This window comes from Corvus cornix, chromosome 9, assembly GCF_000738735.6.
Source record: "Corvus cornix cornix isolate S_Up_H32 chromosome 9, ASM73873v5, whole genome shotgun sequence".
In the NCBI taxonomy this organism is placed as follows: Eukaryota; Metazoa; Chordata; class Aves; order Passeriformes; family Corvidae; genus Corvus; species Corvus cornix.
The window spans coordinates 16111764-16124414 of record NC_046339.1 but is presented as its reverse complement, the minus strand read 5'-3'; the positions used below and the strand labels follow the sequence as shown (position 1 = coordinate 16124414).

The 12651-nt window shown below is 41.6% G+C and overlaps 2 protein-coding genes across 6 annotated transcripts in view; one reads left to right on the top strand and one right to left on the bottom strand.

Annotated features, from left to right (window-relative positions):
- Positions 1-3689, bottom strand: part of COL4A4 (collagen type IV alpha 4 chain) — a 66620-nt gene extending 62931 nt beyond the window's left edge. For both annotated transcript variants that reach the window (XM_039557075.1, XM_039557076.1), the window contains exon 1: positions 3554-3689. The gene's annotated coding sequence lies outside the window, so the exon portion shown is untranslated. The remainder of the gene's footprint in view (positions 1-3553) is intronic.
- Positions 3690-3791: 102 nt separating this feature from the next.
- COL4A3 (collagen type IV alpha 3 chain) overlaps positions 3792-12651 on the top strand; it is a 56224-nt gene continuing 47364 nt past the window's right edge. For all 4 annotated transcript variants that reach the window (XR_005602680.1, XM_039557208.1, XM_039557207.1 and 1 more), the window contains exon 1: positions 3792-3901. Coding sequence is in view for 3 of the 4 variants with exons in the window: in XM_039557208.1 (XP_039413142.1) it covers positions 3821-3901 (81 nt within the window). In the remaining variant the exon portion in view is untranslated. The remainder of the gene's footprint in view (positions 3902-12651) is intronic.

The following is a 12651-nucleotide window of genomic DNA, read 5'->3' as shown; positions in this document are numbered from 1 at the left end:
GATAGTCTTCATTCTGTGTTTAAAATAATGAACAAAGAGCATCTTGCATCATTATTTCATAAAAAGCTTTCATAGCCACCATTTTAGTTAAAGGCATTAAGACAAAAGATGCAACACCTATCTATAGTAAAAAACCTAATGAACCTTAGAACACAAATCCTCAAGAAAGTATTTGCTATAGTTTTAAGACCAGATTTAGCAGCAGCAGCTTTTGCAAACTGGGCTGGACCAATCTGTGCCAGAATCTGAGCAAAGGAGGACCACTCTGAATGCAGAATAAGCCATACGCATTTTCATCTAAGAGCTCTACCCATATGCATGGACAGATGACAATCATTACCTAGAGATTTTTAGCTTTATTTTTAGAACATTTTTTCTACAGATTTTACCAGGATTTAGGAAGCTGGAAGCTCTGTGTGCAGGACTGACCAGCGGCCTCCACAATCCCACACAGTCAAATTTTGCATACATAAATTGCATACATAATACATAATTTGCATACATAGTGCATCCCTAACCTATGACTTATGTCCAACAGCAGTTTTATGTGCTGCTCCAACCTTTTTGTAAACCCAAGCTTCACAAATCCAGAGACATGGCCAGGTCATGTACAAACTTTTATATCTCCCAAATGAAAAAAGAAGCTGCAATCCTTTGTAATATGGCATGTCTGGCAAATGAGTCACACTGGTTATTTCAAACTGAGGGTTTAAGAGGCTGGGCTTCTCCTAGGTTAGCACAGATTATCACAGGCTTCTGCTTTTTAGTGCTCCAGTATTCCAAATGTGGGGAAATCATTTTGAGGAGACTGAACACTGACTAGAGTGAATGGACAGGGGTTTGCCTCCTTTGGAGAAGTCTCCTGAGTAGGCAAAGACAGTCCGCTCCTGAGCAAGGAGTAAGGATGTGAAGTGCAGCAAACTAGCTGCTGTCTGATAGCTGTTCAGGCAGCAGCCATGTGTTTGTTAAACATGTGAGGGTACAGTTCTTGAAACATTACCATATTGCTTTCTATTCTTTAGATAGTGTGGCATCTTTTTAACCAGAACTAATCTATAAATAATATTGACTCCTGTGTGTATGCACAGTACATCCAAATCCCACAGTATGAAGAAGAGACTTTGTAAGCTGCTGTGCACTGACTGATGAATAAATAGCCTAAAGGCAGCCAATCCATGCTGCAAGATCACTCTCTACATGTATTGTACAGTACTCCATTCATCTGTCAAATTCTTACACTCTTGCTGTGCCCTAGCTCCCCATCTGTAAAAAAAGAAAAAAATAACAACATCCCTAATAAAAAAATAATATTCCAACAGCATTCCTACCTCACTGATTTTTTACATTAGTAATATAAACAATATAAGCAAAATTGTGAGGCAATACAATATTGCAGGGACTGATTGCCTCGAATGGAAAGTCCAAGCCAGTCATAAAGTGTTAGACTTTGCAGAAATGTGTTCCTGTTGCCCACTAGCCATCTCATTATTTAATTATCCAAACAGCTTCTGAAAATTAAGAAGAAAATAAAAAAGAAAATTATATTTGGTACATTTGCTTTGTATTAGCAGTGAAAGTTTTATTTTCAGATTAAAATCCATTTTCATCCAACTCATTGACACAGTTTAAAATAATACTTAATGCATGAGTGGAAGACTTGCAACCCTCTGCTTGTTATTTTGTCATGGCTATTTAAACCCCATCGTTTTCCAAACAAGTTGAAGTGTTCAGTAGCTAATACAGTAACAGAAAGAATACAAGGTGTTGTCTAGATTGATGTGTCAAATTGTCACGTTTTATGTTTTTGAAGCAATCACAACAGTTACCTCAATAAAATATACCCAGAATAGCACACTCACTGCCACCAAAGGAATAGGTTTCATATGAGATCACCAAACCTCACCTCAGCCTCAGAAAAAAGAAGGGGAAAAGCTGGCACTGTAACATAATCTAGATGTTTACTTTCTAGACAAGAATTGAGAAGCAAGAAAATTTCATTCTCAGTAACTCTGCTAAAGACCGTGGAACATGAGCTATAGTTTGAGGCAGACACACAGCTACAGTTATTGAGATATAAAAAATTGGAGCAGTCCTAACTGTATTCTCATTACATCCAAAGGAACCAATCATGTGCTGGGGCACTCTGCATAGAAATTGTAATAATTTCAGAGGACTGATCACACCATCTTCCACTGTAGTCTCTATTGCTCTGACCTCATTGTCTCGTAGACAGGTTCTGCACCTTTTGTTTCGACTTTTGTATAAATGAGTGTCTACTACCTTCTCTCTAACACCAGTACTTCTCATGTTAAATTCCACTAGTGGATACTATTTCTTCTACATGGTCACCATCAATCTGGCCAGAAAACGGGGGAATTCTTTTCCTTTCTCTCCATACCTTGCTGTCCATACCAGCTTGCTCTCACAGATGTTGGATATTTTAGAGTCAAGTTGTTTTAACATGATTCTATGTACAAGATATTTGGTACTGAAGATAATGCTCACCTATTCCCGAGGCATGTTCTTACTAGTAGTACCGAACTTTTTGGAAAAGTAGCTTCTACTAACCAGCTTTCACAGCAGATTTCATAGGTTGACAGGATGGTCTACTGAATGGAGATCCAGCTCTACTCTTCTGCCTGTCAGAGAAGCTGTTTTACAACGTTCTGTGGCTAGCTTTCTGCTCATGAAAGCCTTTAGATTTGTATTTCATTAGTACTTCTAGATTTATATACACATATCATATACTTGCTTTTGCTTTATCACTTCTAGTGCTAAAAAAACCTGTAATGTGGGATTTCCTGTACAGCATCCATGAACACTACAGACAAGGTAAAGTTGCTGTGGCTGGGACTGCCAACATGCTTTCTAAGTTTGCACCTTTTCAAAACAGCACTTTATTTGGTGAAAGGTTACCTTGAGCATGCAGCACTTCTGTCAATAACATAAATGTGGTAAATTTTACACATTGTCAACACTACATATCACAATTCCATTCGCAAAAACTTTGTATCGTATTACGTGAAAAGCCTGGGGAGAAACATTTCTCGCTGCTTTCCATTTATGCGGTGGGGCATAAATCCCTCTGGGAGTCTCCTCTGTCTTATTAAGAAAACGCTCGAGGGAGCGGAAAGCGTTGCTGACGGAACTCCCGTCCGTGCCCGGGAGCGCTCCGGCAGCGGCGGGATGGCCCTGGGGGGCCCGGGTGCTGCCGCCGCCTTTCCCGGTACCGCCTCGCTCTAGCCCGGTTTCACCATGCCCTTCTCCCCGCCGGAACGCAGGGCCGACCCCGCTCTGTGCGAGCGCAGCCCGTGCCTTGTTCAGGCGGTGCCCGGGGCCAGCCCCGGCCGCGCTCCCGCCGCGCAGCCCCGGCCGTTCGGGCGGCGCCCGCCACCTGCGCCCTCACGGCGGCGCGGGCGGGGGACGGAGCCAGCCGGCCGCCCGGGACACCTCCCGCTGTCCCGGGACGGGGCTGCCCCTCAGCGCGCTGCCCAGCCCCGTCCCGAGGAGCGCCAGGTGCCTCCGCCCGGGGCTGCCCGTCCGCGGCGCTCACCTCAGCTCCCAGGCGGGAAAGCCCCCGACACCTCGCTCACTCCATGCCCGCTGAGGACGGACGGACGGGCAGGTGGCGGCTGCCAGCGGTGCCCAAGGCAGGACGCGCGGGAGGGGTGAGGGGGTGGAGGAGAGGCGGGGCCGCGACGAGGGAGCGCTCAGGAGGGTGCAGAGCAGCAACCCTCAGGCCAAAACCCACGGGAGGGTGGGCGGGGGGCAGAATCGAAGTGCCCCGGGACGCCGCGCAGGCAGCGCCGAGGAGGGGGGGATGGCCGGCGGGGGCTGCCCTGGCCGCCTGGCGCCGGTGCTGCTGCTCGCCCTGCTCTGGCCGGGCCGCGCCGCGGCGGAGGTGAGTGAGCTCCGGGACGGGGCGGTGGCGCGGGGTGCCGCGGAGGCTGCGGCAGGACCTGGGGCAGAGCAGGGCTCGGCCCCCGCTCCCCGCTGCCACCGCGCTGCGTTGGCCACTGGTGAGGAAGGAAAGGTGAATGCGTGTGTTTCAAATAATGCGCCTCCTTCGTGCCAGGTACGCGCGCCCGGGCGAGGCGAGGTGAGGTACATCTTACCCAGCTGCGGGGCGGGGATGAGAATGGCAAAGAAGGCGCTGCGCGGGGCACTGTGTGCCCGCTGGCCTCAGGAGCTTCCCGCCCTTCCAGCTCAGGGGACGGCACGGGGTGGGATGGGGGCTCCGTCCCGCCACCCGCCCGGGAAGCGGCTGCGGAGGCCCGGCCTGCGGGCGCAGGCGATGTGGACGGCCAGGACGCAGCGGTGTGGGAGTGGATGGTCCTCGAGGAAAACACCTCCGGAGCGGCACTTGCCGTCCGGACCATCTGTGCCACCTTCATGACAAAATCATTTTACAGGTCGTCTTTCAGGCTTAATGATGAGTGTCCATCACCGTTTGGTTAATAAATTCTCCTAGATCATATTGTAGTCTTTCTGAGCCTTTCTCCAGTGTCTGGTTATAACGATTGGACAGTACGTTCTCAGTTGGGAGAAGTTCAGTCAGCTGTGAGGGTACACGGGTCAGTGTAGCTCTCAACATTTCTAGCAGTTACCAAACAGAAAAGTGCCGGTTTCAGTAAATTTCTGGTAACCATCAAACACATGAAACTGACAATTTTAAAATACCTGATAGATCTAAAGCACAAGAAAATGCCAGTTTTAGTAAATTTCAAGTTCTTTCTCCTGTAATAGTCAACAGTGTTAATTTTTCCTTGCATGTATGAGTAAAGCTCTAACGCTATACATGAAAATCTTTACTGCCTATCAAAACATTTTGAAGTTCACCTTTATAAGGAAAAATAGTGATCTTGTACTTTGTTGTTGCTAAAGCAGAGCCACGTTCTGCTATAATCATCTGAAGCAGTCTAATTAGTAATTATGTTTCTTCTAAACTCATGAAGCTATTTCACTCACCCATTCTGGGTAGTGTCTGGAAACAGCATAAGCACCTCACCCAATAAGCTAGGTTTTTTCATGGCACTCTAAGTTGACTGGCAGTCAAGTTCAGTCATTTAACAAAGATCTAATTGTTTTATTTGTCACGGAATTAAAATACCTCTTAGTTCTTATGTAGAGCAGAGGTACCAGATCTATTTGCAAAGTATGTGTTTTCTGCAGTTGTTTCAGGCTCTATCTAGATCTGATGCTTACTGTAAAGCAAGACGTGGAAGATTAACAACTGAAGACCTGTCTCTCTCTTCTGTCCAGTTTGCTGGGTTTTTTTCCATTCTCCTCTTCCTCTGCTGATACCTGCCACCCCATGCCCTTGTTGCTCTGAAGAGGTGGATATCATCATATGGGCTTCTGGATGGCTTTTGGCAAGCACAGGCTGTGTTCCGAGAATGCCCCCCCCACACACACTTTTTCTAAGCCTCTCTTCTGGCAGTTTTGTCTAAACTCGTAATTAAATATCAGTGGCTACTGTAACTGACGTGAAATAATTGATAAATCATTGCATCTTGGCTAAACTGTTCATTGCAAAGAAATAGGTATAGTTAATGTTGTAAAATTATGCTAAACTTTCATATGAAAATAAATTTATGTTTGACCAGCAAGCAATACTTCTGCTGTTTGCATCAATTAAAAAACGTTTCAACATAGAAAATTTTAGGTGTAGCTTATTCCTGAAGACAGGAAAGCAAATTATTAACCTGTGCCTGCTGCTGTTTATACAGCAAGTTTTAGTCCTTGTAGCTCTTCACAACTTTGTGGCACCTGCTAGGGAGTATTATTGTCTGCATTCTTGGCCACTAGCATGCTCTAATCACATCTTCTGAAAACTCAGCAGAAGTAGCATCTTCCCATGTCAAAGGCTTTTCAGCCACTTTGATGTATTCCTTGGCTTCAAATACTGGTGTTATAATTCTTCAGATTTTTCCACTGTTCATTTAAATATTTTAAAATAATAGTGATCATCATCATCATCAATACATTTTCACAGGGTACAAGATTCTTCCTGTTCTTCATATTTTTTTTTCTCTCAGAAGAAAAAAAGGATTTGCTTTTTCATTGCTTAGTTTTGTCTAACAGCACCTGGAACTGATAGTGCCTTGATGCAAATGTACAATTCAATTAATTCCCTTAAGTGTGTACTGTCTTTTGATACCATTTATGCACTTCTTGTATATTTTCAAATTAAACACTAATCTAAAAATGTTCCCTGAAATTTGTTGTTTCAAATGACATGTTGTTTCAATTTTTCCTAATTGGAAAAGTATCTTGCTCAAGTTCATTAGTACTGAATCCATACTGCTGCTTTGTGGCATTGATCATTTTTATGTTGGCATCATGTTAGTATTTGTTCAGAACAGAGTAAGAGAGTTTCTGCTTGAGCAAGATCACTTGCTTGCACCTCATCTTACTACCACTTTTTAATTTGTATTGTAAATACTGTTGCAATGTTTGTTAGCTCACAGGATAAAATTAACAGCACCTTATTATATTTTTGCCTCCCTTATGACACTTCATATTTTTCATCGTGCACTGGTGGCAAAGGAGGAGACATAACAAACTGGGTGACTGTAGGACTTGGGAAGATCTTGCATCCTGTTTCTCACACATGTTGTCTCTTACTAGATGCAAGGGTTCATATTTCACAATTAATTTCATTTCTTAAAAATGTTAGAATTTGCATACAAGTACTTAAAACAAGTATTCTTTGCTTCCTAATAGCAATTTTTGTTCTTGATTATATGTGACCTATATTGCTGTCACAAGTAGATCTTAATACATCGCTCTGGAAGGAGAAAATGTTCTAGCTCAGCCCATGGCCATCTCCAAGGCTGGTAAGAATGTGATGCAGGCTTAGTTTAACCAGGAATCAAAGTGTTAGAGGCACCAAGCATCATGGTGAGAATGTTCCTTCTCTGGCAGCCTTCAAAAGCGCCCAGGTTCTTTGCTGCACAAGCAGCTGAGAAGGGAAGATGTGCACCTGAATATACAAGGGAGTTTACTGAGTGTGTTAAAAAAACAAGTCCTTTGTGCAGTGCCCTCTTTGATTTGGTTAATGTGCTCCCAGCTCCAAAGTCAAGGAGGCTGTTACTCTGATAACTGGGTCCAACTGCTAGACTGTTCTGCTCCTGATTGCCTCTACATTTATTGTAATTCAGCCATCACCTCCACAGAGAAACAGGACAATGTCACAGCACTGCAGAGCAAGGCTTTTCCTACTGGGCCAAGAGAGTTAGCATAGATTAGCAGAGTTACCCTAATGTTTGTGCATCAAAATTGATGGAGTTCTGCTGGTTTACAGCACATTGCTCTGATGGCCAAGAAATGTGAAGTATGCCTATGTGTGTGCTGCATCATACAACTGAAAGATGAACCTTCTTAGGTGATCTTAGTAAACACCTGTGAAAATTGAACTGTTGACACTTGATGCCTTTTCTAGAAAACCTACATGATAAATACATATTTAAGCAAAAGCCTATAATTCAAGTTATTTTGCTGGCTGGATAATACCATTAAAATTGTTAGAGTAGGCAGGCAAACACTGGTTCTTTCTTCACTGCTTTGCATTTCATAGAGATAGAACCATTTTATTTGTGATCTGTGCTAGCATATCTTCTGCGATACCTAGATTTGTCGTAACAGATCTTTGAAACAAAATACTTTGCTATTAAGTGCAACTAGTATGGGATGTCCGGTCATCTGTTTTACTGTCACATTCTCACCCTACTGCCCAACAAAGTAATACTAGAAGTATGTTGGCATGGATTGCAGGAGCCTAGGAGGAAGGTGAAATACAAAAAGGCTTTTTCCTTAACTGTTTGCAGCCCCAGTCCCTCATAGTCACACTGAAAAAGTTGCATTTTGTCACACCTAATGTATTTTTAGTTCCATTTTCATTATTTGTCATAGCAATTTCGTGATAGGGTACAAGTCTCACAGCTTTACAGGTTTTCCATTTTGCCTGGTTTAGTGAAGACCTTTTAGCTAGGGCTTTGTGCTGCATTTTTCCACAGATTATTTTGGAGGAAGCTGCAGGAAGAAGTGACCTTTAATTTTTTTAAATCTGTGAAATCCCAGAGCCTTTCAAATCAGGGGAAACCAAAGCCTGTGCAATAAGCTTTCTCTGAACCAGCTACTGTTGCTTTTATTGCTATTTGCACCACTTAACAGAAGATGCACACCAGGAATTTTATGAATATACAAATATACAGGCCCAAGGAGACAAAAATTATAGTGAATACCATTCCCACACTCAACATCTGGGAAGAAATACAAAACGTGCGAAGTAATGCTGACCATATTATGGTAGGTAAGCAAAAATTCACTAGTTAAATGGTGTGTATTCTTTGTTACTAGATTGCTCTTTTAAGGTGACTCTTAGGAAGGAAGAGCACGGATGAATAAGCTGATTAAACACCCTTAAGAGTTCTCTACACAAAACAAAATTCTGCGGCCTGAACTGCCTAGTCTTTTTTCCTTGGTGAAAAGAAAAATATTTATTTCTGTTGTCCCCATGTCCACTTCAAGGTCAGGAGAAGAAATCAACCCCAGAGATGGAGTCTATGGCTCTGTCTTTGGAGATTTTACACATGTGAATATATCAGGAACAGTTTGGTTGCATTTCTGATAGTCCTTATCACAGTGACTTCCACTCTAGTGAGATGATTTGAACAGTAAGGTGTTGGTCATTATAAACATAAGCATCAAAATATTCTGTGGTTTAGAAGAAGAAGAAAAAGCATCATTCTCTTTGTCTAAAGAGAGAGCAGTTCTGTATCTTCTCTTTATAGACCAAAAGGAATTTACACACATACCACCCCACCCCCACCCCCCAAAACCAGGAGATTTAAGAGCCTAAACATACAGTTTTCCAAAACTGCACACAATATGCCAACTCTACTTATATAGATACTGAGTAATTTTAGGCAACATCTACAAAATAGGCCTTAGTGGCCATCACTACAGAGCTCACAAATCATCTGAGTTTGTGAAAACTCAGTGTGTTTGTTTTTTTATGAATTAAAACATTTTATCTGTTTTATCCTAGCACAATGATGATGATGTGGGCAAAGTGAGGATTGCTGAGCCCTACTGTTCTCACACTTCCTAACTGTTCACTGATAGTCTGTTGGAGAGAAGGGAGAAGTTCAGTATAATTAATTGTGCTGTATCTGCTTGAAGGAAGAGTATGGTCTGCACCATGGGAGTTGCATGTGGAACATACTCCCAATGACAGCATGGTGTATTTTCCTGAGAATAGTATGAACAGCTATGTTACAATGGTTTTTTGCAACTTCTGTTCAAACAGGCCCATTCACAGGAAAAAAAAGATAGGCTGTTCAGTAAGTATATCAACAAAAAGGAGGCAAGAGATACCAGAAGTTCTCTGAAAATTTTATTTCCATCTGGCTTATAGTTTTTAACCTAAGGTTTATGTTAATGCTTTTTTATTGTTCCAGGTCTGGATACTTATGAGAGATTTGGCTAATGCTGAAAAATTGCTGTTATACAAAGTTGTTAACCAACAGATTTTTGCTGTAAAAACGATGAGAATTTTTTCAAAATGGTTTAAATTTCTGAAGTGAAAAAGGGGTTCACACACACGTTCCCCTTGGCATAATATAAAGTTGTTTAAATGTTCACATACAGAAGCTTCTTCTATTTCTCTCTACATGTAATTTAGCTTAGTTGGTTTGAAATACCATTATAAATACATCTTTATATTACATGAACAAGCAAATCCCTTCCGAAAGAGCTCATACCAGTTTAAAATTAAGGATGTAAAGTAAGGAAGTTCTTACCAAGTTCAGATAAAATGTGTTAACATCGTGTGACCACGAATTGTGTATCTGTAAGTTAAACACAAAGTCCTGCTTCTGTGAAATGTTACGTTTTACTATGATCACGAATGTTTGGGACTTCTCTCCTACACCTCACACTGAAAGCAGTACGTAACCAGTAATACAAGGCGTATGTCACCAACAGGACATTTTGTTTCAATAGTTATTCCCTGAGCAAGGTTCCCATTACAAGAGTTTAATGGAGCTTATTCAACAACTGCACTGCCTGTAGCGGAACAGTTGTCTCCTGCTGTGTCCTTGGAGACCCAGTCTCTCTGTGTTAGTTGCTCTTGACCAAGCTGTTTATTAATTAAGTTACAGGTGTATTTCTTTATAATGGAAAGTCCAAATGAAATAATTTGCATCCTAGGTATTCAACTGGTAAGCAAAATGCTGTGAATTGTGATAGCATAGATGGCTGTTAACAGGAGTCTTCTAAGGTAGGAATGTCTGGCTGTCTTCCAGTTCACAAGTGACTACACAATGTTTCAGGGCTTGGGAATTGACATATTTTCGTTCATCTCATCATCTCCTATTTCTGCTCTATGTTGTCTATACTTATTGGAGGCTTAATAATTTGGTTTTGTTGTACTGGTCCAGCAATCACTAAAAAAACACAAAGTTCTTCGTGGTCTTTGATAATTTTAATGAATTCATGTTTGATGCTTAGAATGCATGAAAAACTTTTAGTATACAGATTCTGAGACTGGTATTTTGTTTTGATAGCAGTGTTTTGGAGTGAGGGGAACCTCATTCTCCAGGACCTTGCATGCTCCATGGTGATATGCAGTTGTGCAACATGAGGAATATGCTGCCAGGGTCACGTATCTACTAACCTTGTCTAGCTAGAATTCCTGACTGTGCTAATCTAGCTAAGTATTTTAATACAGGTGCATCAGAAAAAAAAAAACTTTCTTTATATAGCTTTTCTCACAGCAGGAACTTTTCTCTATAAAGCTGTGCTCTCAGATCCTCTTGTGCAGGTTAGGATAAATTTTCAAAACTGTAACCATATCCATACTAGAAACTTTAGCTACCACCATAGTGTTCTTCAGAAAGTGCAGCACTTAACATATGTGCAGCATACCTATCCCAACACAAGTCTGTAGTGTAAATAAATGGTAGAGCAAAACTTTCCACTTCCTGTATTACTCCCGCCTTTATTAGATGCAATAGAAAACATTAGTCGGGAACGAGTGAAATGTGCTTTTTAAAGTTTTAAGCACTATATTAACATCAACTGTTGGAGCAGGGTTATTCTATGTGCTCAGCTGTGATTTATAGACACAGCTGGGATGTGTAAAGTGATTGCTCTGCACTGAGACAGCCCAGGAAGAATTCAGAAATCTCCATGTGTCAGCAGCCCTTGAAAATTCGTAATCAAGACTTAAAGGAGCTGGCTCACTCATACATAATTTCCAGTTTTCTGTAATTTCTCTTAAATGCCAATACTTATTAAAAATTACTGCTCAGGATATCATTAATGAGCAGAAAGATGGAAAAGAATAAAAAAGTGGCATCACAGAAAAATAGATACTATCCAGTAAGCCTTGTTCCACCTATTGATAGAGTTCTAATTTAGTGATTCTGTAAGTTAGGAGATAAAGACCTAGTGGCAGGATAGGTGAGATGCTAATAAGTATCAAGTTTAAATGAAAAATCAGTTATGCATTTTTAAAAATAAATCTGATCAGCTGTTAGAACAACCAGTGAAGGGAAGTGACAGCTTCATCACCCACTTGAGAGAAGACACCTGGGCTGTTTTTACTGTCCACAGTAATTAATGGATATCTCTTGCACTGCTTTTAATTAATTTAAAAATACCTCATGTTGCACAGTCATCTTTATGTTAACCAGGATTTACTTCGGGCTTCAATGGAGTTTACCCATGAAATTAAAGATCAATCAGACCAAAAGTGCAAACTTAAGCCCCACTTCAGCCACATTACCATAGTCCTACACAATACATTTAATTTCATCTCAGCTTTCATCTGAATGTCTTTATTACTCATCCTGTGTGGTCTTGGACTGAAATATACGTAAGGAATATGATGCTTGTTTCCTGCAGCAATACATTTTGCTGCCTGTCTGTTCTGGGTGCAGTATTTTTAATACAAGTATGTATTTTGAAATCATAGCTGAGTTACTCTGATCATCTCTGGATCTGGAAAAATAAAGAAATACTCTGACTGTCCTGTCATCATATATGTAATTCCAAAAAAAGCCAGATCAATGGAGAAATACTGGATTACCCTCACTTTGGTTCTTTTTGTCTGTTCTCCACCTTCCTGCCTTTAAACCATTCCCGGTAGGACTGTGTTGCCCCAGTGTGAGTGACAGCACTCAGAACCTGGGCTAGTGACAGAATAGGAAGTCTGGCATTGCCTGCTGTTCTCCTTACATTAAGACTTTGTCACATCCTTTGGCTTATTCAGGTTTGATAACATCCCTAAATACATTCTCTGACATTCTTCATATAACCAGTACTACTGGCAAAGTGCTGAGAACTGTGTAAGATTCTTTCCAAATTAAGTTGCCACCACTGCAGTGGCTGGAGTAGCAATGCCATGCTCAATGTACATTAAGCTTTGTATAGGTGACACGATAGTCTGTAGTATGTTATTTCTTCCTTCTTTCTGGGTCATTTCTTTGAGGAATTATGTGAAGGAGAGGACTGGAATACTTTCTAAGCAGATGGTTAAGTTACTCTCTGAATCAGGAGCAGGAAGAGGTCAGAGCCCCACAGAATCCCATCCCATGGTGTAGGAAGGGCAATTCAGTGTTCTAGATAAGGTTGCACCCACTA